The sequence below is a fragment of the Heptranchias perlo genome, chromosome 4, assembly GCF_035084215.1.
Source record: "Heptranchias perlo isolate sHepPer1 chromosome 4, sHepPer1.hap1, whole genome shotgun sequence".
Lineage (NCBI taxonomy): Eukaryota > Metazoa > Chordata > Chondrichthyes > Hexanchiformes > Hexanchidae > Heptranchias > Heptranchias perlo.
In genome coordinates this window covers 85556981-85583422 of record NC_090328.1, presented here as the reverse complement: position 1 = coordinate 85583422, position 26442 = coordinate 85556981, and the positions used below count along the sequence as shown (strand labels likewise).

The window sequence follows — 26442 nt, the reverse complement described above, 5'->3', positions numbered from 1 at the left end:
TTTAACCATATATATGTGGGATTTTGTTTCTCCTCACCCAACAGTGATGCAATTGAGCGATATGACTCAGCTGCCTACTGCAATGCAGCTACTTCAAATGTACCTGTATTTAAATAATGGATGTGTCTGGTGACAATGGCAGTGTCAATAGTGGTTACTGCAGACAATGCAACAACAACAACTTGTATTTATATCGCGCCTTTAACAGAGTAAAACATCCCTAGGCGTTGCACAGGAACATTATCAAACAAAATTTGACACCGAGCCACATTAGGAGATATTAGGACAGGTGACCAAAACTTGATCAAAGAGGTAGGTTTTAAGGAGCATCTTAAAGGAGGAGAAAGAGGTAGAGAGGCAGAGAGTTTTAGGGAAGGAATTCCAGAGCTTAGGGCCTAGGCAGCTGAAGGCACGGCTGCCAATGATTGAACGATTAAAATCGGGGGTGCGCAAGAGGCAAGAATTGGAGGAGCACAGAGATCTAGGAGGGTTGTCGGACTGGAAGATGTTACAGAGGTAGGGAAGGGCAAGGCCATGGAGGGAATTGAAAACAAGGAAAAGAATTTTAAAATCGAGGCATTCCCAGACTGGGAACCAATGTAGGTCAGCGAACACAGGGTGATGGGAGAACGGGACTTGGTGCGAGTTAGGATACGGGCAGCAGAGTTTTGGATGAGCTCAAGTTTATGGAGAGTGGAAGATGGGAGACCAACCAGGACAGCATTGGAATAGTCAAGTCTAGAGATAACAAAGGCATGGATGAGAGTTTCAGCAGCAATGGAGCTGAGGCAGGGGCGGAGATGGGAGATGTTACGGAGGTGGAAGTAGGCGGTCTTGGTGATGGAACGGATATGTGGTTGGAAGCTCATCTCAGGGTCAAATAGGACGCCAAGATTGCTAACGGTCTGGTTCAACCTCAGACAGTGGCCAGGGATGGGATGGAATCACTGGCTAGGGAACGGAGTTTGCGGCAGGGATCAAAGACAATGGCTTCAGTCTTCCCAATATTTAGTTGGAGGAAGCTTTTGCTCATCCAGTACTGGATGTCAGACAAGCAGTGTGACAAATGAGAGATAGTGGAGGGATCGAGAGAGGTGGTGGTGAGGTCGAGCTCGGTGTCGTCAGTGCACATGTGGAACCTGATGTTGTGTTTTCGGATGATGTCGTCGAGGGGCAGCATGTAGATGAGAAATAGGAGGGGGCCAAGGATAGATCCTTGGGGACTCCAGAGGTAACAGCGCGGGAGTGGGAAGAGAAGTCATTGCAGATGCTTCTCTGGCTACGACTGGATAGATAAGAATGGAACCAGGCGAGCACAGTCCCACCCAGCTGGGCAATGGATGAGAGACGTTGGAGGAGTATGGTTTGGTCAAAAGTGTAAAAGGCTACAGACAGGTCGAGAAGGATCAGGAGGGATAGTTTATCATGGTCAGAGTCACATAGGATTTCATTTGTGACTTTGATAAGGGCTGTTTCAGTACGGTGGCAGGGGCGGAATCCTAATTGGAGGGATTCAAACATGGAGTTTCGGGAAAGATGGGCATGGATTTGGGAGGCGACAACACGTTCCAGGACTTTGGAAAGGAAAGGGAATTTGGAGAGGACAGAGGGGTTAAGGGTGCGGTTACTTTTGTTGATGGCAGTTTTAAAAGAGAGGGGTTAAGAGTGGTTTTTTTTGAGGAGGGGGTTGATGACAGCAGGTTTGAAGGGGAGGGGGATAGTACCTGAGGAGAGAGAAACATTAACACCATCAGTTAACATGGGGGCCAAGAAGGGAAGTTGGGTGGTCAACAGTTTGGTGGCAATAGGGTCGAGGGAGCAAGAGGTAGGTCTCAAGGTCAAGGTGAGGTCAGGGAGGGCATGAGGGGAGGTAGAAGAGAAATCAGAGAAAGATGCGAGTTCGGGGCTAGGGCAGGGAGGAACCTTAGGGGAAGTTTGGCTTGGTTGCTAGGGGAAGGGAGGGAAGTGGCAGAGGCAGCTGAACGGAGGGTCTCAATCTTAGTGACAAAGAAGTCCATGAGCTCCTCGCATTTGTTGTTGGAGGTGAGGGTGGAGGAGGCAGGGGAGAGGGGTTTAAGAAGACGGTTTGTAGTGAAGAGAAGCCGGGGGTTATCTTTGAATTCCAGGATGTTCCTGGAATAGTGAGCAGTTTTGGCAGGGGAGAGCATAACCCGGTAGTGCTTTAAGTCATCCAGCCAGATCTGGTGATGAATGGCTAAACCAGTTGTCCACCACAAATGTTCAAGTCTGCGTCCCTTGGACTTAAGGGAGCAGAGATGAGGGTCATACCAGGGGGAATGACCAGGGGGAGAGAAAGTAATGGTTTTAATGGGGATAAGGGCATCAAAGGTGGAGGTGAGGGTGTGATTGAGCAGATCGGTAGTTGCAGAAATGTCATGGTGAATGGTGGTCCAAAGGCTAGACAGTTGGGAATTTGAAAGTGCAGTTGTAAGTGACTTGGGGAAGAGTTTTTTTCCAGGTGTGGACTCATAAGGAAGTGGGGTTGGGTGAGGGGGGGGGTGCGAGAGGGATTTAAGTGGAGAAGAATGCAAGGAAGCGATCAGAGATGGCCTTATCCGTGATTGACATGATGGGAGTAAAGAGGCCATGTGAGATAGCAAGGTCCAGGGGATGGCCGTGAATAAGGGTAGGGGAGTTTATATGGAAGGAGAGATTAAGGGAGGATAGGAGAGCAGTGAACTCAGAGGAGAGAGATCATGATGAGTTGAGATGGAGGTTGAAATCACCAAGGATGAGAAGTCACTCAGTGCAGAGGCCGAAGGAGGAAAGCAGTCAAGATATTTCGGTGAGAAACTTGGCGTGGTACTTGGGTGGGCGGTGGAGAACGAGGATTTTAAAGGAGGAGTGGAATAATGTGAGATGCACAAAAGAGGAGAAGGTGTCAGAGGGGTAGAGGGACAGACCAAAGTGTGATTTGGTGATAAGGGCCATACTGCCACCTCAGCGGTCTGGGCGGGCCAAGCAGTGGAAGATATAGCCAGGCGGGGAGGCTTCATTAAGGGGGAAGGTATCATCACCCGTCCCCAGGTTTCCGTCAAGGCCGTGATGTCAATGCAATCATCCACAATAAGCTCATGGATGACAAGGGTTTTGTTTACAAGTGAACGGATAATCTGGAGGGAGAAGTGGAGAGGGGCGGTGAAAGCTGATCCGCTAGCAGAGTTCACAGGGTCAGCGCTGGGAGAGGCGAGTGGGTTGGGAAAGAGATTGGCAAGATTAGCCCCCAGCGGGCGTGCTGGGCGGAAAAGTCGGTGAGAGAGTAGGATGGGACAGTTGGGGTTGCTGCTCGTAAGGAGGCAGCGACAAGTGCCTCGATGGGCCCTTCGGAGAATGCCAAGAGAGGCACAGAGGGAAGCTGTAGGCTTATCTAAGAGGGAGTCAAGCCTGGAATGGCGGCAAGAGAGTAGGAAGGTCGAGGAGTGCTGAAGGGTTGGGGTAGAGATTTGCGTGGGGGGTGGGGGGGGGGGTCTCAGAGTACCCAAGATGGGAGAAATGAAAGGAGGCATGATGTCAGGGAAGAGGGGCCTCGGAGGGGGTAAAGAAAAAAGAAGAAAAAAGATGAAAAAAGGGGAAATAGAAGTGAAGGGCTCGGGTCCAGAGCGGCAGCCAAAACGCAAACATGAATGGACACAGGGAAACTCAAGTCACATAGGTGTGGTTACATAGCAAAATTGGGATAGACATGTCCTAGTAATAAACAAGGAATAGAGAGGAGACAATAGGAGGGAGCTGAAGGTTAAAGTCAGAGATTCCATGGTGGGATAAAGTTTACGTAGATAGGGTGGAGTCTGCTTGGAGCATCGACGAACTGATGTCCAGGTTCGGAGACAGGTGTGGAGGGTGAGAGAGTCCAGAAGCCATTTGCAGAGTGGAGTATCGGAGGACGCAGTGCTGGAGATATTTCCGTGGGAATGAAGAGCCAGTAGATGTGCCGAATCGATCGCGGGGCAGAAAAACGGTGGCTAAGTTGGAGGTCACGATAAGATCCAGAAGCGGTGGAGAAGTGGATTACAGCCCAGCAGAGTGAATTTCTGGCCAGAAACCACACTGTAGAAAAATAAAGCTGAAAAACCAGTAGGACCAGTGGGAAAGTCATAAGCTCAGCAGATAAATGCAGATGTAACTGCTCAGTTATCAGCTCAATGCATAGCGCAAATAATTCCCACATCTCCGAAGCCCTAACCATATCCATAACCCCAACCCCTCGCCCTAACACCCGAGTCCCTAATCCTAAACCATGCAGTGTCAATAGCGCAAAGCGGGGTGGCTGTGGTGTCAATAATCACGTTGTTAGGTAATAGTCGCTTGTGCAGTTGCTCTTACCTTCTCGAGACTCCCCAAAGCCACGGATAGTACCATGACCATATGGACACAGCTCCAGGAAAGCAACTGTAAAAGAGGTAACAATTATTTTAAAAATTATTTCAACTCATAAAACATGTCAAAATTCAAAGCCATTCTTCTCTGTATCATTTATAGGGCTGATCATTTAAATGAAATCTAAATCGGTAGTTTGCAGGAATTGTGCAATGTGTTTGGCTGTCTAGTGAACACTATTTCTTTGTAGAGTTTTATGGTCTTGGCATATTACGGTAAATAGCAAAGAAGTACCATACAGTGCAGGGAAGAGCTGCAACATTCATTCTTGAGCATTAGGGGAGTGAGTTATAAGGAAAGATTAGAACAATTTGGTCTATGCATCTTTAAAAAGGGAAGAAACTGAGGGAACACTCATAGGAGTATATAAAACAGTAAACAGGAGAGAAACGGCATATCCGCAACACTACTTGAAGCTAAACAAGGGGGCACAAATTCAAATTAACAAAAGACAAATTTAGAAACCAAGTCAGAAAGTTATTCTTCACACAAAGAGTGATCGATACATGAAATGGGCCTCGAGGTAGGGCAGTGGAGGCAAAAATCCTGGAATCATTTAAGGATGCTGTGGATAGTGGTCTTTCTGGAAGGATGGACTGACTGGTCTTCCTTATCCATATGCTCTTCCTCATCCATATCTATTTCATGATCTTGTGAACTTAATGCTGGATATTGAAAAGATCCAATAGGTTAGATTATTTTAATGGACAAAAGTGGTGGGGAGTCAGTCGTATGCCCAAATTCTCAATATGCACTCCCGATATGCAAAGCTGTGCGTGATAGCACTAGAGTAATAAATTTACCCAAATAAATTGTTCTACAGGTATTCCTACCATAATCAATGTTATCTGAGGTTTAAGAGTAGAACTAGATATGCTGCAATGTTAGGTTAATGTACTTTACCTTCTCCTTCCTTAGGGCAGAGCTCACAGGGATCTCCCCAACCCTCTCGTGACATTTTACTGCAACAGCACTTTGCTTTGGTTGTGTTGAAAGGTTTCGCCATTGAACACTTTCCATTCTCAAACTTGGTGAAGCAGAAACTTTCACGTGTATCTAGGGGAGACAAATCAGACCAGTGTAACTTTTAGAAAAGACTCATAACAAGGCATTTTTCACACACCAAGCACAAACAAAAGCATTGCCTACTCAAAAGATGAAGACGGTGGGGGTCTGCTGAGTTGAACTTTTTAAACATATGCACCTGGAATTTCTGCAGAGGTTCTCCAGTAGGAGATTAGTAGAACCCCTGGAGAAATGGTTAAAAACGGCCATTTATGGTGCTTCTCCGGGGTTTCCACCGAAGTTATAGCAGGAGATTGGAAGAACCCTATGGAAATTCAATGCCAAAATCATTTGTTCTGATTTAATTTACAACAACCATCTGGCAAGAAACACTTTTTGGTATAATGCACAATCGACTATTTTTTTTTAAAAGTACCTAAAAAAGGTATACATAATCTGAAGATATGCCCAAGTAAGAATTCCATATAGTCCATAATAACAGATTTTCAGTAAATATAGACCTACCGAAGCACCTGCGCCTGTTCTCCGAGAGGATGAAGCCTAAAGGGCAAACACATTGGAAGCTGCCAGCGGTGTTTTCACAAGAACCAAAGAGACAGATGTTGGGGTCTTCTTCACATTCATTTATATCTGCAGAATAGGGAGAAGTATTTGTCTGAGTAATAGAAAAAGTATTTCGTATTGTGTGCAGTACACTAAGGACCACAAAGCAGTCTTTGGATAAAGTCAGGAATATGGAGAGAACATGGTTTCCCCAAAGAGCTCTCAATCATATGCTGTTCAGTGGACTTTAATTCAGAGTTACTATTTGGCTTTATCAGTGGGCAAAGGAAAGGGAAAACTTGAGGAAAACAACTGAAGCTATTCTTTTGTAAGTTAGTACAATGTTGATAAAACTGCCAATTCTCAGCATAAACTTTTATAATTACACAAGCCAGATAAACAATTATATTATTTGAACTCATACATGTTTCATTTATTGGCACTTGAAATGTTGTGATGGTCCCTAGATAGATAAGCTCAAGTTTTTAAGTAGAAGCCTCAGGCATATAAAACAGTAGGAATCATTGCAGGTCCTCACCTATACAGTTTTCATTCTGCACTTCATATCCTGAAGGACAAATACATCTGTATGCACCGTCGAGGTTCTGGCAGGTCCCAGGAGCACACGATCCAGGAAACAACACACATTCATTGATATCTTTCCAAAAAACAAGCAGACATGTATTTATAAGCCATGTAGAGAACCAAAATACCAGTTCCAAGATTTTCAAAGCTGGCTGCAAGGCAATCACTGACACACTCACCCATGCAGTTCTTGTTGTCCGGTGTAAGCTCATAGCCATCCTGACACAAACACTGGAAGGAACCAACGCTATTAAAACATTGTCCATTCCTACAGACTTGGCCAAACAGAGTAGTGCATTCATCGATATCTGAGGGTGTGACAAAGCATATTTTCAATGGAAATTCTGTACATTCACTCTCATTTATCAAGTAACTTCCTAACCACAGTTCATTTATTTATGTGACAGAATAAAGGATCCAATGGTAGAGCACAGGAATCTCAAGTACAGGGCCTGAGTCCAAATTCCAACAGTCAACTAACATTTGCTTACTGGAAAAGCAAATATGAAATTCTTATCACTCAATCATAAAATCCACTGACGGAAAAGTCTGTTGTCTAGACTATTTCTCTCGGCTGAAAGAGAAAACACAAAGGCTGGCACTAAGGGCAGGAACTATCAGAGGAAAGCGAAAAATATCAATAAAAGAAACAGTTGAGTTTTTAATGTAAGATAATACACAGTAACAATGGCTGGGAAATTCCTTGGTGCTGCTCCTGCTCCGGCAACGTTACTTTGCTGGAAGTGTGACAGAAACCATGCGTACGCACGTTAGCAGGGTTTCGCTGCACTGTTAGCAAAGTAACGCCGCCAGAGCGGGAGCACCTCTGAGGAATTTCCCGGCCAGTGAGGACTGACATATATTGAGGAATGTTTTTCAAGCAAACACTGCAATTATTGCATGTGACAGCTAAGTACATTATTCAATACTGTTTAATTAAGCAGAGGCTGGGCACTTCCCCACAGGGAGGAATGGAAAGGTAGTTGTTTTACTTTTTCCACAGTTCCTAACATTCTGATACAGAGCAAAACTCAGAAAAGATAAGAGGGATAGGTGCACACCTGTCCTGGACAAAATGAAAAAGTTTGTCATGGTCTACATTATCTAGTCCCTTTAGAATCTTAAAAATAGCAATTATATCACCTCTCAACCTTTTCTTTTCCAGTTAAGAACATGGCCAATTTACGTAATTGTTGTTCATAATAAAATTCCTCCATTTCCTCAGTCATTCTGGTTGCCCTATTCTGTATTCTCTGATATTTCACAAAACAATTATATTAGTTACTGGTTATGTGTGATTTATGTGTAAACACTAATTTTAAAAAGTGCATTCAGTTTTAAACAAATGACATTTTCCTGTTAAGCTCTTTGGAAATGTACAGATTCCCATAAGCGGAAGTTTACATTATCGAGTCAGTGCCAAAGCAACTATCTTCCAACCGTTATGGGAGAAGCAGCACTGAATTAACAGCGTTTCAGCAGAGAAGGCTCTTGTGACTCACCCATGCAATCATTATTGTGAGTTATCTCAAATCCTGGGAAACAGAGACAATTGTAAGATCCCACAGTGTTCTTGCAGGTTCCATTTCCACAAGGCTGCCGTTCACATTCATCAATATCTGTAAATATGAAATTGTTCTGTTAACTTTAGTCCGATGGGGATGGGAATCGATAAATATTTAGCATAGCTGCTCCTATGAGTGGTGCTTTAAAAGTGAAAGGACATATAGCTGATTTTGGATGTACAGTATCCATTCCTTTACAGAAATGCTCATGAGATATCAAGGTGTGATCAACGCTAACAATCGGCTATAAAGGAAAAGTTAACTTGGCAATTGTTTGTCTTGTAATTACATTTGGCCTTCTACTAGATTTAATTTGTATGGACTATTTTTCTGTGCACTGTTAGATTCATCTTCAGTTATTTAATCTGCAATCAATCAATCTATATTGTTACTATAGGCTCCCCAGTAATGTATTTCATACCCGGGTACATTCAAAGAGAGCAAGCTACACACCAGTAAACCTAACACTGCCACCAATACTTAATCATTAGGCTGGCAGCTGAAAGCCTCACTTACCCATGCACATGGTTTGATCGGGAGTTGGCTTGAAGCCATTGTGGCAGATGCACTGATAACCTCCTCTCAGGTCAATACAGTCACCATGGCTGCAGACATTTGGAATTTCCTGACACTCATTACGATCTAAAGGAATCATACGGAACACTTACTTTAATAACAGAAAACCAAACATTTTGAAATGTTATGAAGTTAAAAACATAGGGGTTGAATTTACGCAAGGTTTCTCCCAAATATCTGCCATAACACGTTTGTAGTATTTCTTTGGGGTGTCCACAGGTTTTCCGCTAAAATTACAGCAGATGATCGGAAGAGCCCCTGCAGAAATTCAACCCAACTTTTTTATTAGTTAATTGCCTTTCCATTTCAGTCATAATAAGTGAAAGGACTTCAACTTCTCTCAATTTACACTAGGATATAAATGAAACAAGTACAATATTGCTTAGGACACAAAGGGGTTGAAATCATGCCATGCATGTTCACAAGTTCTCTCTCCATTATTTTCACAAAGTCATTGACCCATTTATTTTAAACTGGTTAACACCTTATTCTAATAGCTGATGTAGGAATTTAAAATGAACTTTGTAACAAATTCATATGCTAATATCTCAGAGCACAATTTCACCCTAATAGACTAAGATGCATTTGCAAGATGGTAATTCCCTTAAGTCAGTGAACTGTATTTTTTTCCAAAGTATATTCTTTCCTCTAACTTATGACTGGTCTATAAATTATATACTTCAGGATTAAGAATATGATAAAGCACAAAATAAGAAAATGTAATTTGCTCCTTCCACAAACTATGTACAATCTCTCCTATTATAAACTTTACTTGTTCCATTGGCTGGGGGCTACAATAATCAGACAGTCGAGGGGCGCAAATATGGGCCCCGATATTACCAGGGAGGCGGGATGGCAGCGGGGGGGGCGGGGGGGGGGGGGCGGGCGACTGGGCACGTGGGTAACCCGCCCAGTGAAATCCGTCTGTTCCCCACGCGATCGCAGGTAAATTGAAGTCACTTAACGTGGTTTCCGGGAAACCTGCGCAGCAGGCGGACTGCGCACCCGCATCAGGGGCTGTCAGCTGGAGGAGCTCTACTTAAAGGGGCAGTCCTCCAATGCTGCTCCTGCAGCAAAGAACCAAAATTATAGAATGGAGTAGCCCAGGGGAAAGGCTGCTCCCAGATTTACTGATGCCTCACTCCAGGTCTTACTGGATGGGGTGAGGAGGAGGAGGGATATTTTCTACCTGGCAGACGGGAGGAAGTGGCCTGTCTCTGCCACAAAGAATGCCTGGCTCGAGATGGCAGAGGAGGTCACCAGCAGCAACAACGTCTCCCGTACATGGATACAGTGCAGGAAGCGCTTCAATGACCTAACCAGTTCAGCCAAAGTGAATACACTTACTCATTCTCCTACAGTCCATCTTCCACGTCACCGCCCCCACCCCACAACTCATTCTGCACATGCTAACACTGCTCTATCACATCACTCCTCACACCCACTCAAAGCTCATCCTCAACTTACCTGCACTTACTCACCTCCCCAGTACTCATCCCACCACTACCAGTCAACCCAATCCTCATACAATGTCAAAGCTCTGTCTCATACTCACTCTCTGATGCATCTCTTTCACGGTCAGCCTCACCCAAACCAATGCATTCAGCGATTGGCCGTGTCACCATCCCTCACTCACGTCTCTCAACTTTCTCCCCTTATAGGAGAAGAGAGCCCAGAATGCATGGGAGATGGCGAAGACCGGAGGGGGGCCACAACATCAGGTCGTTCACACGGACGCGAAGCAGGAGGCACTTGAATTGAGCCGCACCCTCGAGTGCCTGTCTGTCGGGGATGCCGAGACTGCCACCCGACAAACAGCTGGTGACAGAACTTTAACATTCAGCACTCACAATAGCAAATGATGTTAACATGCCTTGCCATCTTCAGCACCTCAACATCTATCATCATGCTTATTATTGCCTTCTGTTCTCTTACAGGGCCTTCAGCGACCGCCGTGACGGCGGAGGGCGATTCCTCAGAGGACCTGCCGGCCTCTGAGGGGGCATCGCCACATCCGAGCGAGCCATCCACCAGCACAGATGCACACACCTCGATGGGTCCCCGTTCTCACTTAGTTGGGATCGCACATGGTGAGTCACCACACACGTGAACACGAGCAGACACTAGTGGCAGGGCAGCTTTGGAGAGTCCGCGTCAGTGGGAGCACTCTTCTCCAGGCACTGCTCAGCTGGACACAGATGCTGAACCCTGGGGGCCATCCTTTAAAAGGAGAATGATCGAGGGGCAGCAGCACATTTGCAAGGTGCTGGAACAGGTGCCACGCGCACTCTCCACAATCGCGCAGAAGATTGAGGAATCCAACTCCTGCATGAGTGGAATGGTGGCACAGGTACGGGAGGGAATCTCTGAGATACTGTCACAGGGACGTGAGGGCATCTCTGAGATAGTGTCGCGGGTAAGTGCGGGAATGTCTGCGATGGAGGGAAGGCTAGCCTTCATCGAGCTTCTAGCACGGCTCACCAATGAGTCCATTGAGGCTCTGACAACGGTCCTTCAGACTCAGGGTGAGCAACTTTCTGCTGCCTTCAACAGGCAGGCAGATACACTAGCACTGGCCTTACAAGGCTTCACACATGTCCTCCAAACTGTTGTCCATCAGGATGGCAGGAGTGAAGTGGGCCTGGCCCAGGAGAGGGATGATGGCGAAAGGGGACATGGAAGTGGGGATGCCACTCAAAGCGCTCCCACGTCTCACCCGTTGCCCCCCTCTCAACCAGTACCCGCAATGCTGCCTCCTCTCCAGGTGGTCGAGTCTGCCCCTGCACAGGTGCAGGTGGAGCAGTCTTTGGAGGGGCCTCACAGGCACCGAAACCCAGAGGGCGTAGGCCGAAAGCATCTAATCGGTCAGGGCATGACCAAGAGCAACCTGCCATTACCTCTGCTGCAGCCACAGGGGAAGCACCACGTAGGAGTAGTCGGAAGCGTAAGACGAAGGTTTTGTGAGCACAAAGGAGATGCACAAGGGTGTTTGACGGTTTGTCATGTTTTTTATTTATGTTTGATTTTTGTTAATGGCACATTAAATATTATTGTCACCACTACTGCCACATCTTGGCCATTCTTGACTGGCTTATGTAATAAGTGCCTTTCATGAGGTTCACCATGAACACCGACATTTGATGCCACCCATTGGGTCACCCTACAGTGGGTGTATGTGTAGTTGCATGACTATTTTGTGCAGGTGCCTGTAGCGCAGCACTGTGTTGTGGAGCTCCACGTGGCGGAGGTGGACGGCATGCCTGGCGAGGCTGGTGATGTTGCTCGTCCTCGGATGAAGTGATGAATGCAGCTATGACGCCCCCCCATCTTGACGGTGTGAGTTTGAGGGGGTCCGCAAAGTAGATAAATGTGTTTGCACAGCAGAGTTTAGGGTATAAATAAGTAATTTTGAGTTGTGTTGCAGCCAAAACTTTGTCTGAAGTGACAGAGTGCCCTGCTGCAATAAATGAGGTTCTCCCCCACAACTGTCAAAAAATGCTTTGCATCTCCCACTGGCTGCGCTGAAACACGTCTGCTCCAAGAGGGAGTGTTTCCCACAGCACGGGAAACACGCTGAGGATCCTTCAAAATTCCACTCCTGCCAAAATCTCCACTCAATGAGGTCTGTTAAGTACCTCAACTAGCCAAATAAGTATCTAAATTATTATCCCGCGGGCTTTAATTGCCGGTGGGAATCCTGCATGCGGGAGCTGCGTGCGCACCCGAACGCGTCATTGGGGAACTCGGAAATGAGCGGGTTGGAGCCAGGCTCCGAACCTGCTCTGGGATTCCGCCATTTTCGGAGCCCCTCTGCCCCCAACGCACCAGCTCGGCCATCCGAAAATCAGCCCCATGGTGTCTAATTTTTCTGTCTAATGCACCTGGGATTTTGAGTAACAATCAGACTCCCCAGATGAGAAATCTCTTTCTCTCTTGGTTAGATCAGTATCATGTCAGCTTTTCGCGGCCCACTGGAATTCTGCGGCTTTTAGATCATAAATAAAGTACCTTTTCATTTCCTGTGGCCTCTCTATTCCCATGGTCTCAGACACTGACGAGACCATCTCCGACCACTTCCTTGTATCTCTCACCACCCACATCCTCCAAACCCCTTTCAACCCAGCTTCGTTCTGCGCCGCCCTTGGAAAAAAATTCTTCCCCAAGTCACTTACAACTGCACTTTCAAACTCCGAGCTGTCGAGCCTTTGGCCCTCTTTCGTCACAATACTTCTGTGGCCATCGATTTGCTCAATCTCTCCCTCCCTTTCACTTTTGATGTCTTTGTCCCCCACAAAAATTTATTCTCTCCCACCCTGGCCACTCCTCCTGGTATGGCCCCCATCTTCACTCCCTCAAGTCCAAGGGGTGCAGACTTGAGTGTATTTGGCACAAAACTGGTCTAAACATCCATAACCAGATTTGGCTGGACAACATCAAGTGCTATTGGGCCTCGTTCTCCTCTACCAAAACTGCCCACTACTCCAGAATCATCCTGGAGAGCAAATAGAAACTTTGGCTTCTTTTCTCCACTACCAACTGTCTCTTAAACCCCTCTTCCCTGCTTCCTCAACCTTCACCTCCAACAAGTCCGAGGAGCTCATGGACTTCTTTGTCACCAATATTGAGACCATCTATTCAACTGTCTCTGCTGCTTCACCCCTTCCCCTTGCCCACAAAAGCAAACCTTTCCCCAGACTCCCCCCTGCCACCGCCCTCCCCTCCCCATGTCTTTCTCTCTGGTTTCTCTGCCATCTCCTCTCATGCCATTTTTGAGCTCATCTCATCTAAGAGATCCACTTCCTGCTCCCTTGACTGCACTCCCACTAAAATTCTGACCATCCCTTCTTGGCTCCTATGCTAGCTGACAGTGTAAATTGTTCCCTCTCTTTAGTTATTGTACCCCTCTCTTTTAAAACTGCTATCAACAAAAGTAACCCCACCCTTAACCCCTCTGTCCATGCAAACTATCGCCCCATCGCCAACCTCCCTTTCCTCTCCAAAGTTCTTGAGCGTGTTGGCGCCTCTCAAATCCCATCTTTCTTGCAACTCCTGTTATAAATCTCTCCAGTCAAGTTTCCATCCCTGCCCCAGCACTGAAACGTTCCTAACCAAAGTAACAAACAACATCCTCTGTGACACTGACCATGGTGCATTTTCTCTCGTTATTCATCAACCTCTCTAAAGCTTTTGACACAGTTAACCACACCATCCTCCTCCAATGCCGCTCCTCTGTTGTCCAGCTCAATGGAATTATCCTTGCTTCGTTCCACTCTTAACTATCCACTCGTAGCCAGAACATCTCCAGCAATGGTTTCTCTTCCTGCCTCTGCACTGTTACCTCCAGAATGCCTCAAGGATCTATCCTTGGGCCCCTCTTCTTCCTCGTTGACATCCTGCCCCTTAGCAACATCATGGGCTCAGCTTTCACACGTACATTGATGACACCCAGCTCTACCTCCCTTGACCCCTCCACTGCCTCAATGTTGTCAGACTGCTTGTCTGAGATCCAGTGTTGGATGTTGCAATTTCATCCAGTTAAACGTTGGCAAGACTGAAGCTATTGGCTTCGGCCCTCACCACGAATTCCATATCCTTGCCATCAATTTCATCCTCCTCCCCAGCAACTGTCTCAAATTGAACCAGATTATTTGTAATCTTGACTTCCTGCTCAACCCCAGGCTAAGCTTCTGGGCCCATATCCTCTCCATTGCAAAGATCACCTACTTCCACCTCTGTAACATCACCCACCTCTGTCCCTATCTCAGCCCACCTGCTGCTGGAACCCTCATCCATGCCTTTGTTACTTCCAGACTGGACTATTCCAACGCTCTCTTGGCCAGCCTCCCATCCTCCACCCTCCGTAAACTTCAGCTCATCCAAAACTCTGCTGCCCATATCGTATCCCACACCCTGCTCATCCATCACCACTGTCCTTGCTGACCCAGTCTCTCAGTGCCTCCAATTTAAAATTCTGATCTTCATGTTAAAATTCCTTCAAGGCCTCCCCCCACCCTATCTCTGTAACCATCCTTCAGCCTTACAACCCACCCCATCCCCCACCGAATTTTCTGTTCTAATGAATTTGAACTCTTATACGTATCAACCCCTCTCCCTTTGCCCCACCATTGCCATCAGCTGCTTTGTCCCCAGTTTCTGGAATTCCCTCCCCAAACCCTCCTTAAAACCCAACTCTTCGACAAAGCTTTTTTACGTAGAATTACATAGAACGTACAGCACAGAAACAGGCCATTCGGCCCAAAAGGTCCATGCCGGTGTTTATGCTCCACATGAGTTTCTCCTACACTTCTTCATCTAACCCCAGCAACATATCCTTCTATTCCTTTCTCCCTCATGTGTTTATCTAGCTTCCCATTAGATGCATCTATGCTAATCGCCTCAACTACTCCTTGTGGTAGCGAGTTCCACATTCTAACCACTCTCGGGGTAAAGAAGTTGCTCCTGAATTCCCTATTGGATTTATTAGTGACTCTCTTATATTTATGGCCCCTACTTCTGGTCTCCCTCTCAAGTGGAAACATCTTCTCTATATCTACCCTATCAAACCGTTTCATAATCTTAAAGGCCTTTATCAGGTCACCCCTCAGTCTTCTCTTTCCTAGAGAAATGAGCCCCAGCCTGCTCAATGTTTCCTGATGGGTATAACCTCTCAGTTCTGGTATCATCTTAGTAAATCTTTTTTGCGCCTTCTCCAGTGCCTCTATATCCTGTTTATAATATGGAGACCAGAGCTGTTCACAGTACTTCGAGTGTGGTCTAAGCAAGGTTCTATACAAGTTTAACATAACTTCTCTGCTTTTCAATCCGATCCTTCTAAAAAATGAACCCCAATGCTTTGTTTGCTTTTTTTTTAATGGCCTTATTAACCTACGCCGCTACTTTTAGTGATTTGTGTATCTCTGCCCCCAGATCACTTTGCTCCTCTATCCCATTTAGACTCTTATTTTCAAAGGGGTATGTGGCCTCTTTATTCTTCCTATCAAAATGTACCACCTCACTTACCTATATTGAAATTCATTTGCCAATTACATGCCCATTCTGCAAGTTTATTAATGTCTTCCTTTTGGTCAGCCACCCTAATATCTCGTTCTTTGCCTCGGCTTCTGTTTTTTTGATTACGGCTCTGTGAAGCACCTTGGGTTGATTTTTATGTTAAAGGCATTGCATAAATGCAAGTAGTAGTAGTTGTAGTAATAGGCAATCTGCATGTCTGCCAGTTTGCCTGCTGATGTGCTTTAATAGCTTAAGAGCTGACACAGGGTCCTGTAATGAAACTTGGTATTCCAAAATTCTCTGGACTCGGCAGATTGGAAAACTGCTAATGTAACACCCTTATTTAAAAAGGGTAGTAGGCAGAAGGCTGGAAATTATAGACCAGTTAGCTTAACATCTGTGGTGGGTAAAATTTTGGAGTCTATTATTAAGGAGACAGGAGCGGAACATTTGGATAAACATAATTTAATAGGACAAAGTCAGCATGGCTTTATGAAGGGGAAGTCATGTCTGACAAATTTGCTTGAGTTCTTTGAGGACATAACGTACAGGGTGGATAAAGGGGAACCAGTGGACGTAGTGTATTTAGACTTCCAGAAGGCATTCGACAAGGTGCCACATAAAAGATTATTGCTCAAGATAAAGAATCACTGGATTGGGGGTAATATTCTGGCATGGGTGGAGGATTGGTTATCTAACAGGAAGCAGAGAGTTGGGATAAATGGTTCATTCTCGGACTGGCAACCAGTAGCCAGTGGTGTTCCGCAGGGGTTGGTGCTGGGTCCCCAACTCTTTACAATCTATAATAACGATTTGGAGGAGGGGACCGAGTGTAACATACCAAAGTTTGCAGATGATACAAAGATGGGAGGGAAAGTGGAGAGTGAGGAGGACATAAAAAACCTACAGCAGGATATAGACAGGCTGGGTGAGTGGGCGGAGACTTGGCAGATGCAATACAATATTGGAAAATGTGAGGTTATGCACTTTGGCAGGAAAAATCAGAGAGCAAGTTATTATCTTAATGGCGAGAAACTGGAAAGTACTGCAGTACAAAGGGATCTGGGGGTTCTAGTGCAAGAAAATCAAAAAGTTAGTATGCAGGTGCAGCAGGTGATCAAGAAGGCCAACGGAATGTTGGCTTTTATTGCTAGGGGGATAGAATATATAAAACAGGGAGGTATTGGTGAGACCGCACCTGGAATACTGCATACAGTTTTAGTGTCCATACTTAAGAAAAGACATACTTGCTCTCGAGGCAGTACAAAGAAGGTTCACTCGGTTAATCCCAGGGATGAGGGGGCGGACATATGAGGAGAGGTTGTGTAGATTGGGACTCTACTCATTGGAGTTCAGAAGAATGAGAGGCGATCTTATTGAAACATATAAGATTGTGAAGGGGCTTGATCGGGTGGATGCGGTAAGGATGTTCCCAAGGATGGGTGAAACTAGAACTAGGGGGCATAATCTTAGAATAAGGGGCTGCTCTTTCAAAACTGAGATGAGGAGAAACTTCTTCACTCAGAGGGTAGTAGGTCTGTGGAATTTGCTGCCCCAGGAAGCTGCATCATTAAATAAATTTAAAACAGAAATAGACAGTTTCCTAGAAGTAAAGGGAATTAGGGGTTATGGGGAGCGGGCAGGAAATTGGACATGAATTTAGATTTGAGGTTAGGATCAGATCAGCCATGATCTTATTGAATGGCGGAGCAGGCCTGAGGGGCCGATTGGCCTACTCCTGCTCCTATTTCTTATGTTCTTATGTTCTTAATAGAAGCTGTTGTTTTACTGAAATTAACTCTTACCAATGCATTCTCCATTTGGTGCTAGTTTGTATCCAGCAGAACATTCACAACGGTAACTGCCAGGAATGTTAATACAATCTGCATTTCGTTGGCAAAGGTTGTCACCATTACTGCATTCGTCAATATCTAAAATAAAGAAAAAATTAATGTCACACAATGTCTGAGATATGAAATAAAGTAATTGAAAAGTTAAAACCACAAACAGTAATTGGAATAGTGTCAAAGTGCAGCATAAAGCAATTAACACTGCAGTATAATTAGAAACAAAAGGCATTAAACACATTTGTTGTTTATATTTATTGATCATTAAAGTTCAATTGTAAACATAAAAAAAGGGTGATTCTAAATGGAGCAAACATTTGAGACTCGAGCCTAGAAATTTCATGCCGGCGCAAACTGGGTGCAGGGAAACAATCCTTGTGCCTGAACGAGTAGGCCAGAGGTGCACCTGATATTGGGCATTGGGCCGATGAGCTGAAGACACCTGCTGGGCGTCCCCAGGCAGCTTGCTGGCGAAGAGGCTTGGAAATTTTGGGCCACTTCGTCGCTGGCAGCGGCCTTAGGCAAGCGCTTAAAGGGGCAGGAAAAGCAACTGGAGGGGTGCGATCAGGAAAGAAGGTAATCGGAAAGTAAGGCGACTGAGCCTAGGACACCTATTTTTTTTGCCTATACCGATAAGGGCGGGTGGCACATTTCAAGCTTGAAATGAGTGCATGTGCTTCCTGCCCGCCATATTGGAGGCGTAGGCGCCTGTTTAACACCTGAAAAATGGGGGCGGCGCCATTGAATCTTTAGAGGAAATTTAATTGCCTAAGTGCTACACCGAAATAAAGTGGTTCAAAGGTGTGTATATCATTCAGCATTAGAAGTTAGAACAGCAAGAGCATGCTGCACCTGTAAACTACGTAGCCAATTCTAGCATTTAGTGATTTGTATGAAAGTATGAGGAAGTCAGTGTTGTAGGAATTTCCTAATCTGTCTTTTAACTCATGTTTACCATGAGCCGAGTAAAATCTGAGAATTAAAATGAGTTGGGTGAAAGAAGTCTAGGCTGTTCTTAATTTGTGTTTTCCATGCTTTTCAGTCAGACAGATTAAAACCTTACTGTATTTTGATGGTACATAATTTATGGAAGTTTCAGTCTGGAATGTGATTAATTTGTTTCTTTAAAACTTTTCAGGCAGGTTGATTAAGAAGGGATCCAAACCAAACCCATGACCAATGTGGAGTCACAAGTTAGCTGGTCATGTCTTCAAAGGAGTGAATAACAGAGCAATTAATTTGCCTATTTAATTTTTTTACTAAATAAATAAGAAAATTAATTACATCATAAAAAATAGCTAACATACCTTGATTGCAATATCTTTAGATCAGTAAGAAATATGCTGTTATATTGGACATTGACAAGAAAATAGCAAAAGGGCAACTCGGAAAAGTTTTGGACACGGGGAAAGCAAAGTTTTCCTTCCACTGAAAAGTATGAGAATGACTGTTTTTCTCCAGATCAATAACCTGCTAACAAAATTGCTTTCTCAGAAATTGTGTGTTTCATAGCTACATGTTTGAATCATTTTGTTAGGTCGCAAAACATGGATAACAAAATTTCTCCCCCTCCTCGTGTTTTCACTGATTTCAAAATGGTTGCTTGGTGTTTCTAGTATAAAAAGTAGCTCCAGGAGTTGCATGCATAACTCAAATGATGTCAAAGACTGATTAAATATTTGGAACATATTTTGCAGATTACATTTCTTCACTGTTGAACAAACTATCAAAGCAGCTTGTTTGTTTATAGGATTTTCTTAATGTGTATACAGGAAACCATACAGGAAAACTACCAAAAATGCTAAATGCATTGCAAAAGCCTGATGCTAATCTTTAGAGCATTATAAGCAATTAAGTTATAAAATTTTTTACATTTTTACAGATTCTTATAGTGGTTACACAAAATAATATTCAAGAATACATATGCCGAGATAGAACTCACTGATGTAAAACTGTACGTGATATTAAAGTAGTCAAACTACCACACATGTCTGAAAAGTCTTTGAAATAGGATCTTATAATGAATGTGACAATACCTTCACAGATGAGAAGCAAGTCGTTGTAACTAAATCCCATTGGGCACTCACATCGGAAGCTACCAATCTGATTGATACAAACACCATTTGCACAAATGCCTGGGATTTCTCTGCATTCATCGATATCTAGGAGTAAGGACATTAGTGATTAGACACACATACTTCATGCATTCATTGAGTTTTACATTAAAATATACAGTTTTATCTTGTAATGTGTTTGATTGAAAAGTTGAAATAAGAAAAGGTTAAATAATATAAGAAGAGCATCTGGGTGAAACTGGACCTTGCTTTCCAGGCGGAAAATGGGTGTAAAGAAGTACAATTTAGGGGGCCAACCGTCCGTGCCCGAAGAGTGTCAGAAACACGTCCAATGCCATATCAGTTTGGGCGCTGTAGAGGCATCCATGGCGACTGCCTAAAACAACTCGTAGGCTCCTTGAATATGTTAATAAGGGTCTAACACCTGTCTTAAGACTCAAACCAGAAAGTGCCCTGAACACAACAGGCATCGGGCTTGCTGCGTTCAGGATTACCTGGTCTACATGCGGCCTGACCAGTAGTCCTTAAAGGGACTACTGGAGGCCGCCACCAAAATCTACGTTTAAAAAAAAATTCTTCTCATGTGAAGCTGGGAGGAGTAGGAGTGCTCCTCCTGGTTCCACATTAAAATTGCGGGCCACTGCCAGCCACCCCTCGGCTCTCCTCCCAGACTCACCTTACGCCCTCGGCTGGTGTCTCAGCCAGTCGATCTTGCTGATCCCCTGGTGACTGTAGCTGCTGGTGCTATACTAATGAGGCTGGCGGACCATTTTTCTTTGGTCCAGCTACTGGATTCATTAGGCACATGCAGCGTGCATTGCACCTGGATCTCGCCCCAGTTCGGGCCCGATCCAATTTCTAGATCAACGTATCTAACAAAGTCTGGTGACTGGAGGAAGGAGGAAGGACAGCAAAGAGAAATATAGAAAACATGCTAGAAGGAGCTTTCCCATTGGATCTTTTCCTTAAAAAAGGTCTTAATCTCATTCTCTATTTGTTGGTTATATACTTTTAAAGAAGTGGTGTCTATCTAACATAGTTTTGTTTGAGAAGGGAGGAGAGCTGCATAAGACCATATCCGGCAATAATAATTTCACATGCAAGTTCTGCAATGCTGTATTCCAACATGACTTTCGTCATTGCATTGCTGATTTGTAAAAAAAATATAAAGCTTGCTAAACATTTTTTTACTTCATTGAGCTGATGCCCCTTGAGCTGATGTAAAACAAGTGAGAGTTACAAACTCTCAATTCTTCTGGGTCCCTGTAGCCATCTGTGTTGGGTAAAACAATAGTAGTGAGCCTGTTGTAATTTTCATTTCACCACACAATGTCTGGGAAACAAGGCCAGGCTCCTTGGCAGCAGGAGACATCTTGCATGACTGCTCGCTTATTTTTTCAAAAAATTACAGCCACTTTATTATAAACAAGTAAACTCAAGAGATTATCAAATAATGATTTTTTTTATTGTGAAAGTGACAACAGATGAGAAACAAAAATCTTAAAATATATAATGTTTTGACCAGTCCAGAGTGTATATTTCAAAATAAAACAAAGCTTATCTTTAAGTGAAATGAGTCAAATCCATAAACCTTTTCTCTTTCCATTTCTTTGTAACTTTTTAAAGTCTATCTTATGTAAATCCTACCTGCAGTGGCTATTGACATTAGTGCCCTGATTTCAACCTACCAACTCGACGGGAGCGGGGAGGGCTCGGGTCGGACGTCGGACGTTTGTTTTACACCTCACGTGATTTTACGCTCTGCTGAAGTCAATAGAGGGTAAAATCGAACATGGTGTAAAACGGGCATCCGAAGCAAACCCATCCCGTTCCCACCCAGCAAGTAGTTATAATTGGGGCTTTGGTCTTCCTTGTGCTCTGAATCTCTGGGTGCCAGTATCCTGTAATTTATTCTCCTGCCTCAAATAGGCAAAACTAAATAATTGGCACACCTATATAATAAACCCAGGGAAACCCCATTACTGCAAACTGATGCAGCTGTTAGGGATGGGGATTATATATTGCACGGGTTCTAGACTTGCATTTAAACATAGATTCCCTCAAAATATTTTTAGAACAATAGCAACCAAAATGAAACACTCAGAAGGAACATGTGGACATGCCACTAAAAGAATATCTGTACCTACCAACAGGCTTTCCAGTTGCAATGTCGATGGTAAAGCCAGGACCTTGATTTCCACACAGCAACTGGTATTCAGCTGTAACGCACAATTGTATCAGTAATTAGTGCACTACTTACTGTTTTAATGACTTATTTCATTCTATACGTTTCTTAGTAGAGCTAGCAGCCTTGCAACCTTGCAGTTACTGGTCAAAATCCCTGAAATGTGACTTTGTACTTTCTGATTACAACCAGTCAGTCCTGAGTATCTGGAGCGCCTGATAAATGTATAGCATTAGACTTAGGTTGAAAGAAATGTGGGATATAAGTTTACAATAAATGGAATTGAGATTAGCACAGGGAAATTTGGAAAAGGACCTAGGAATAACATGTTCCCTTCAATGTCCAGACATTATGATGAAGCAATTAAAATGGCCAAAAGAGTGCTAAGATATATAGTCAGAACAGTCTGTAAATTTGCGGACGGTTTTACAATGCTCTGGTCTGATCAAATTGTGTTTATACTGCAAATTTAGTGCCTATCTCCGGAGATATGGTCCAAGCTGACTCCAAAGGAAAGCAGTGTCAGACCTCCTTGATAAAGTAGTCTCACATCATTTTGGTTTGACAGTGCCAAGGGAATAACTTCAGTATAGTGTTAAATCTGGTTTTAAAAGTGTTTACAGGATCCCTTGTTCCTCCTAAGTACTTTTTACATTTATTTGGAGTTGATTTAACTATATTAAGAATATGGATGCTTTTGTCCATGACTCAAAGCATTTAAATTACCAGATCTCTCCTGGGCAGGGGAACTGCAGTTAGGAGTCAGGCAGTATAAACAAGGTACCATCTGGCTGGATCCCCAATACTGTAGCCTTTGGTATCAGGCTGGTAGCTACACTATAGATGTACCATGTCACGGAAAAGATGTACTTGCCTCAGAAAGGGTACAGAAAAGGGTAACAAAGCTGATCGTAGGTGTAAATCATAACGGGGGTGACAGAAGTGGTTAGTGTGTATGTGGAACTGAGTTTGAATAAAACACTCTTTATATGAGATTGCTGCTTTTGTCTTTATTTCTGTTCCAATCTTGTTTCATAGCTATGTTCTAACTTGTTGGTTTTCTACATCTCAGTCAGGAGCTTATCAAAAGAATGATAACATAACCTGCAGGACTAGGGTCCCTCCATGAATTACATATATAAATTATATAATATAGTCTTAAACATTAGTGAAATGGGTATCTCCATGAACAATATCAAATATGTTATAGATAACATAAACCCAGACTGTTACAGAGACTGTTACTATTAGGGATAATGGGCAGGTACTCAAATTGGCAGGATGTGACTAATGGTGGGGCCTCAACTATTCACTGTATTTATTAATAACTTAGGTGACGGGAGAGAGAGACGCATAGCCAATTTTGCTGATGACACAAAGATAAGCAGCACTGTAAGCAGTGTAGATGGAAGCATAAAATTACAGACAGATATCAATAGATTAAGTGAATGGGCAAAACTGTGGCAAATGGATTTCAATGTAGGCAAGTGCGAGGTCATCCACTTTGGACCTAAAAAGGATAGATCAGAGAACTTTCTAAATGGTGAAAAGCTCAAAACAGTGGAGGTCCAAAGAGACACAGGGGTCATTAAAATGTCATGGAAAGGTACAGAAAATAATCAAAAAGACTAATGGAATGCTGGCCTTTATATCTAGAGGACTAGAATACAAGGGGGTAGAAGTTATGCTACAGCTATACAAAGCCCTGGTTAGACCACACCTGGAGTGTACTGTGTTCAGTTCTGGGCACCGCACCTTAGAAAGGATACATTGGCCTTGGAGGGAGTGCAGCGTAGATTTACCAGAATGATACCTGGACTCCAAGGGTTAAGTTATGAGAAGAGATTACACAAATTAGGGTTGTATTCCTTGGAATTTAGAAGATTAAGGAGTGATTTGATTACAGTTTTCAAGATATTAAGGGGAACTGATAGGGTAGATAGAGAGAAACTATTTCCGCTGATTGGGGAGTCTAGGACTGGGGAACATAGCCTAAAAATTAGAGCCAGGGTTTTCAGGAGTGAAGTTAGGAAACACTTCTGCATGCAAAGGGTGGCAGAAGTTTGGAACTCTCTTCCGCATAAGGCAGTTGATGCGAGCTCAATTGCTAATTTTAAATCTGAGATTGATAGATTTTTGTTAACCAAAGGTAATAAGGGATATGGGGCTAAGGCAGGTATATGGAGTCACAGATCAGTCATGATCTCATTGAATGGTGGAACAGGCTCGAGGGGCTAAATGGCCTTCTCCTGTTCCTATGTTCGCTCATTGCGATGCAGGCAGCATGTTACATTCGTGCTGCATCCTGCTTTTAATGATTGCTGCGTGCAGCCAGCGTTACCTGCACTGTTGATTGGCTGCATGCATTAGCAGGGGGCCCTGATATCGCGAGTGGCTCACACTTCTTAAAGGTAGCCTGAACCTCTTAAAGGGGAGGTGCATTGTGGCTGTAAGAAGTGGTGGGAGTTATTTCAATACTGAATCTGTGCTATGATACTTTGAAAAATGGCTGCGCCTAGGAGAGAGTGTGCACCAAAATTCTCTGATGATGCACTGAAGGCCTTGATGCAAAGGTGGAGAGAAGGAGGGGCATTCTGTAATCGCAGGGGGCAGGAAGCCCTCCAGACATATGCTAAAGAGGCAGTGGGAGGAAGTAGCGGAGGTGGTAAATGCCAGAAGCATAGCTCCATGAATATGAGTGCAGTGAGGTAAGAAGTTCAATCATTTAACACGAGTTGTCAAGGTGAGTGAGTTCCAGCTTCAAGTGGCATAGCGTACCAACTGCACCACTACCCTCATCCACTGCTCAATTCACTACACCCCCATCACCCACCTACCAACAATCTCTTTCAGTCAGTACTCAACCGTTCAAATCATACGCTTTATCTCACCCTCACACACTTAACACTGTTGCAAGATTCACGGTTCACACACACACTGGTGACAGCCATGACAGCCAGATCACTCAAACATCTTGCAAGGCACTCACTGACACACTTCCCTCTTTCTTGCAGGAGAAGGTGGTGCATAACTGGAAGCTGCAAGTGGCAGTGGCTCCATGGAACACAAACCTGCTGTCCTCTCTCAGGGTGACAGCACTCCTGCTCCCAACCCTACCTTTCCACCAGTGCCCTTGCTGTTGTCTGTCATCCAGCCAACCCACTTCCTGTAGAGTACTGGAACTTTATCCAAGTATAGGAAACCTCCAAAAACATATACAAATGCACCAGCAGCCAGATGAAATAATCCAGCAACTATCCTGTAACTCCTGAATGATCTCTTTAAATAGCACTGGTGGGGGGGTCATTTATGCCCTTTAAGTCACGTTCAGCTGTGGCTAAGATTGTGTGTTGGATTGAGTCTGGAGTTTCAAAATGGCAGCGATCCCTTTAAATCAACGTTGCACACTGATTCGTGTCATAATCTGGCTGCTGGCATTCGTTAGGCGTGTGCACGTAAACCCCTTTACCAAGATGGCGTCTTGCACACTTCCTGTTGGATCTCGGGCCCCATTTTCGAGGCTTAGTTGGCTGTGTAGCACCTAAAAAACGCCACTAAATGGTCCAATTTCACCCCCACGGTATCCTAGACTAGCATCTGTATTTTACTGACTTTCATTTTTATTATCTGCCCTCACAACTAGTGAAACTTTGTATTCAAAATATTACATTGCTTGTTTATGTTGTAATATGTTGTGACTGGTTGGGCAATTTCTTTCATGTATATCAGTGCGTATTTGAGAAGGAACGCTAAAACCAAGAGTTAACTTAAAGTTGGGAATCCTAGTAAGTCTGTACCATTGTTGAAGTAAGGGAAAGAGGTCCACATAAAAAAATCTTGCTTTCAGATATGGTACATAAACGGGAGGTCTTCAGTACCAATAAATCTTGTTGCACAAATGTTGGTAAGGAAGGAAAGCTTAAGTATTATGTTATTGATTTTCAGTACATAAATCCACCCAGCAGCCCCATGGCTCAGTCTGCTTATCTGATTTTTCTTGGTAAGGCCACGGTTTATTTACTGTTTCTGAAAAGGCATCATAATATATATTAATTTTGTTCTGGGGGTCATATTTTATACCTCTAAACATGTAAGCATGTAAATAATTTTAAGTCATATTATTTAATACATTTATGACTTATTGTTTACTCAGAAAATGACTATTTTTTGTGAATCTGCTTATTTGCTTTTTTTGTGTGATCAACTCAATGAAATCACTTCAATGGTAAATAAAACTTGGTTCAATCACACTTAGTTGACTCACGTACCTAAAGGAAAGAGAGAGTCTATAAAGGAGGAGGTAACGAATATTGAAATACAATGCAGAACTTGCCAAATTCATACTGTAAAGTCAAAGGCCTATAAATTGGATTGAGCCCAAACTGGGGCACAATCCCAGTGTAGCGCATGCTGCACAAGCCTAATGAGGCCAGTGGCAGGTCCACGGCAAATTGGTTCGCTGGCTTCATTAAGATAATTGTAAACAATTTTACAACACCAAGTTATAGTCCAACGATTTTTATTTGAAATCTACAAGCTTTCGGAGGCTTCCTCCTTCCTCGAGGGAGAGTGAATTCGGCCAGCTGGGATGCTTGCCAGACTCAGGTGAGTCCGGGTTAGAACATGCATTC

General features: G+C 44.0%; 1 protein-coding gene across 1 annotated transcript in view; it reads right to left on the bottom strand.

The window, feature by feature from the left end:
- The window catches only part of LOC137321079 (fibrillin-2), a 394436-nt gene that overhangs the window by 61339 nt on the left and 306655 nt on the right, over window positions 1-26442 (bottom strand). The window contains exons 42-51 of the mRNA XM_067983259.1: window positions 21774-21845; window positions 19588-19713; window positions 17510-17635; window positions 8634-8759; window positions 8055-8171; window positions 6732-6860; window positions 6506-6625; window positions 5929-6054; window positions 5302-5454; window positions 4345-4410 (exon numbers count right to left, since the gene is read on the bottom strand). Coding sequence (XP_067839360.1) covers window positions 4345-4410; window positions 5302-5454; window positions 5929-6054; window positions 6506-6625; window positions 6732-6860; window positions 8055-8171; window positions 8634-8759; window positions 17510-17635; window positions 19588-19713; window positions 21774-21845 — 1161 coding nt within the window. The remainder of the gene's footprint in view (window positions 1-4344; window positions 4411-5301; window positions 5455-5928; window positions 6055-6505; window positions 6626-6731; window positions 6861-8054; window positions 8172-8633; window positions 8760-17509; window positions 17636-19587; window positions 19714-21773; window positions 21846-26442) is intronic.